A 4,385-nucleotide genomic window follows, 5' to 3' on the forward strand; every position below is an offset into this window, starting at 1 on the left:
ATAATTAAAGCTGTCAAAGATGCATATGACGTAAATGGAAAGCAAAGGATCATATAAAGTCCATGAAAAAAGTTCAATTTTGATTTTATCAGCGTAGAAATCATAGTTCATCCATTAATGACAAAGTTTCAATAGTCAAACAAATCAAATACAAAGAAATGACCACTAAAAGCAACACTATTATATAAATCAAACAGATGAACCCACCCAAAAGTAGCGACTCTTAGGTTTAGGACTCCCCTTTGCTCCCATGGAAAACTATCTCCCCTACTTTCTATTCCTTTTCACCTTTATCTACTTCATATTCATGGCCCTAAGGACATGGATGAAACCCACAGGCAATGCCCCTGCATCAAGGCTACCACCAGGTCCGCCAAAACTACCTCTCATAGGAAACTTGCATCTCTTTAAAGACACTCAACCTCATCTCTGCTTTGCCCAACTCGCTCAGAAGTATGGCTCCGTCATGCATCTGCAACTTGGGGAAGTACCAACAGTTGTCGTTTCTTCACCGGAAGGTGCAAAAGAAGTGATGAAAACCCATGACTCCATTTTTTCCGAGAGGCCTTATCTCTATGCTGCGGAGTCGATAACTTACAATTTTAAAGACATCGCTTTTTCACGTGGTGAATACTTGAGACAGATACGTAAGATTTGTGCGATGGAGCTGTTAAGCACGAGAAGAGTTCAATCATTCAGACCAATCAGGGAAGAAGAGATATCTAATTTAATTAGAACCGTCTCATCAAAAGCAGGACAGGCAATTAACCTGAAAAACTTGTTGTATTCTTCAGCGCTCAGCATAGTCTCAAGGTCAGCCTTCGGTGGCAATTGCAAATTCCAAGAAGAATTCCTGAAACTTATCCCAGACATTTCAGATTTGTTCGGCGGTCTCAGTTTTGTTGATTTATATCCTTCAATCAAATTGCTCCATCAAATCAATGCAATAAGGCCTAAAAACAAAAGACTGCATAAGAAAGTAGATGAGATTCTTGAGAACATCATTCATGAACATAGAGTTAAAAAATCAACAGCAAGGGTAGGTGAAGATGAAGGAGCGGATGATCTTGTACAAGTCCTTCTGGATATTCAGGATCATGGAGGACTTGAGGTTCCCTTATCAACCTCTAGTGTCAAAGCAATTATACTGGTTAGTTTTATTATTGTTTTATATACCATGCATATCCTCAAGCACAATATACCACCACGAATTATATCTACGAACTTAAGAGCTAGTAAGCAACGAATCATATGCAGCCAAAGAATTCACTGACAAATTGCTTAGCTTGTATATTAAACTACGGATTTAATCTTACCCTATATTTTCTTTTTCAAATTTATCATCCTTTGATGCTGTTCTATTTTGAGAGAGACCATACTATTAAATTTCGTTTAAAAAAAAACAAAGATACATTTTGAATGTGGAGATATTTTTAAAACTTTATTGGATGAATTAAGTGCGACCCATAAGGATAAAACAAAATCACAATATAATAAATACAAAATAAAATTTAAAAAAACACAAAAGATTCTAAGCAAGAAACTCGAAATCAAATAGGGGAGCATGGGCAATTTACTAAATTTTAAATTTAAAAGATGTTGGAGAATATCATTTAATGTTAACCTTTAGTTTTCTACAAAGACATAGTTACCCAAATTATTGCCACTAGGGTTAAGCTCATAGCTTTCAACTATAGAACTAGTGATAGATTGCAAAATTTCCCCTCCTTTTGTCATTAGTCGCAAAGTTAATGAACATAGTATTATATTTTGATTAATTTTAATTAATAGTATTTATTTATAAGTTTTTCCTACAGTTGATTCTATCTTTATCGAATAAATTAAGATTGATAAATCAAAGAATAAAAATTGATTTGGAAATTAAATCAGAACTTTTTCTTGAATGTAATTCAAGTAAATACTAAAATAGATATAAAAATAAAAGTTATATACAGTTATTTTAACATATTTACAAAAACTTCACATCCCTAAAGCTATCTAAGGAATGAATATTGATAAGTAAAATAAAATATAATGATTCAATTAGCATACGACTCCATCTTAGAATAATGCAAGTAAATAATCTATTATGAAATTTATTAGAAATAAAATAGCAAAGTAATTAGGGTAATTCTTTTTTGGGTAAAAATTTACATTTCTCAAGTTTGTTTTTTTATAAGCTAGTATTTAACTCAATAATGTATGTATCACATCTCTTTGTCCAAATAAATAAAAAAATATTTAAACTTAATAATTCCATTGCAGAATATGTTCGCTGCGGGAGGTGACACATCATCTACAGTTATAGAATGGGCAATGTCAGAAATGTTAAGAAACCCTAGAATAATGAAAAAGGCACAAGCGGAGGTAAGAGGCGTGTTTGCTGGAAAAAGAGATGTGGATGAAGCAGGCCTTCATGATTTGAAGTACCTCAATCAAGTTATCAAAGAGACATTAAGATTTCACCCTCCTGCTCCTTTGCTACTTCCAAGAGAATGCCAAGAGAGTTGTGAGGTTAATGGATGGGTCATACCGGTTAAAACCAGGATCATAGTTAATGCATGGGCAATAGGAAGAGATGAAAATTATTGGATGGAAGCTGAGAAGTTTCATCCAGAGAGATTTGATGATAGCTCTATTAACTATAAGGGAACAGATTTTCATTATATTCCATTCGGTGCTGGAAGGAGGATATGTCCTGGGATGTCTTTTGGTATTGCCAATGTCGAGCTTACACTTGCTAAATTGCTATACCATTTTGACTGGCAGCTTCCCAATGGAATGAAGTCTGAAGATCTGGATATGACTGGAGTTTTTGGTGCTTCATTGCGAAAAAGAGATGATTTGTGCTTAGTTCCCGTTCCTTATGAGATTGCTTCTTCGGGATAATATATTTCTAGCGATTTTAGCCAATAAATGTTAAGAGAAATGCTATTTCGTCCAACCCTTTAAGGATGATTGATGTATCTGGTCAGACTCTCATGGTACATATATAGTCTGACAAAATATGAGTCATGATATCCATTTCACAGCATTAATTTTCTCTTATCGTGTGCATAGCACATGAATGTTTTGTATCACAAGTAATATAATATTATAAATAAAAATGGATATTTGTAATAGTTCAATCAATAATTATAAACAACATAACAAGAAAGTGAAAAGCCATAAAAGCAATGACTTTGAGATCTCAATTTTTTTATGATTAACGGAAATAAGACAAAATGAGAGATTAGATAAAGTTATATCTCTTAATTAAAAGGCCAAGCAACTATTAGCAAAAACACTTTAAAAATGAAAAGAAAAATTATGGTTTTTAATTAAGGATATGTTTTCCATAATAGATAATTACATTAAAAACAATAGTCTATTAGTTGCATTACATTAATATATGACACATCAAATTCAATGGTGAGTGAGACTTGTATCTATTAAATGCAATTTAATTTGGTTGGTCAATGGCTTAAATGTACATGCCGCAGCCCAAGAGTTCAGACCAATCTAGGCCCAACAGGTAGGCCAAATAGCCCAAACAAACCAACAAGCCAAACAGCTTAGTAGACCAATCAAAAGGCCTAGCTCGCTTCATAGGGGTAGAAATGTCCACACAACCATAACAGTTTCTAATTTGATTTGAACTCTTAGATTTGCTAATGTATATCTAGGTTTAGATGTGGATTTACTAGATTAGATTACGATTTGGATTTAATTTGAATATTATATCTTTAAATTAAATCTCTTATCTTATCCCTATCTTGTAACCTAATCTTATTTAACAAAAAGGGGTTATCAGCTTATAGTACTCCATTCTCCTAATTTATAACACACATAAGAAAAATAACAAAGTATTCCATTTTTTTAAATAGCTTTCTCTTTTCTTCCTTGTTTCAGCTTTGGTTTTCGTTAGTTTTAAGGTTTACTCAAGCTTTATTTTTAGAGTTTAAAGTCGTACAAAGTTAGGCTTAAGTTCCGGCACATGACAATTGGTATTAGAGCTGAGGTTCAAGAAAGAGAGATGGTGCCGACAGAAGACCAGTTTACACCCACGCAAGAGGTAAGGGAGATTAGAGGTGTAGCCTAGTGAGGTAAGTCAAAGGTCATGTTATCCACTCTTGAAGGTTGAATAGCTAGAATAAAGGTGACCATGGGAGAGACGAGGGATAGACTTGAGGAGTTTGAAGGCGACGTAGAAGAGTTAGGGTCCAAAGTTAACGAGCTTTATGGAAAGATGTAGTCAACCTTCAATGAATTGATTGAGATGTTAAACCATTGAGATGCTGCATTGCAGGAGTTGGTTCAGTTGTTGTGGCAGGAGGTATGGGGGCTTAAGGGCAAGCTCACCACACAAGAGGCAACCATAAAAGGTGGTGTGCCAACTGTTTAGT

The 4,385-nt window shown here is 34.1% G+C and overlaps 1 protein-coding gene across 1 annotated transcript; it reads left to right on the forward strand.

The window, feature by feature from the left end:
• Positions 1-221: 221 nt before the first annotated feature.
• On the forward strand, positions 222-3,146 carry LOC110428746 (desmethyl-deoxy-podophyllotoxin synthase-like). Its single transcript, XM_021444663.2, has 2 exons — positions 222-1,150; positions 2,266-3,146. The coding sequence occupies exons 1-2, from the start codon at positions 251-253 to the stop codon at positions 2,887-2,889; spliced, it is 1,524 nt and encodes a 507-aa protein (XP_021300338.1). The 5' UTR covers positions 222-250; the 3' UTR covers positions 2,890-3,146.
• Positions 3,147-4,385: the final 1,239 nt, after the last annotated feature.

The sequence above is a fragment of the Theobroma umbraticum genome, unplaced genomic scaffold (assembly GCF_002168275.2).
Source record: "Theobroma umbraticum cultivar Fairchild unplaced genomic scaffold, ASM216827v3 scaffold_182.0, whole genome shotgun sequence".
NCBI classification, from domain to species: Eukaryota; Viridiplantae; Streptophyta; class Magnoliopsida; order Malvales; family Malvaceae; genus Theobroma; species Theobroma umbraticum.

What these genes read in the sequence shown, in the direction of transcription:
- LOC110428746 (XM_021444663.2), top strand. Translation starts at nt 251, where the DNA reads ATGGAAAACTATCTCCCCTACTTTCTATTCCTTTTCACCTTTATCTAC. An exon ending in GTGTCAAAGCAATTATACTG is followed by an intron (nt 1,151 to 2,265) that starts GTTAGTTTTATT and finishes ATTCCATTGCAG; the next exon opens with AATATGTTCGCTGCGGGAGG.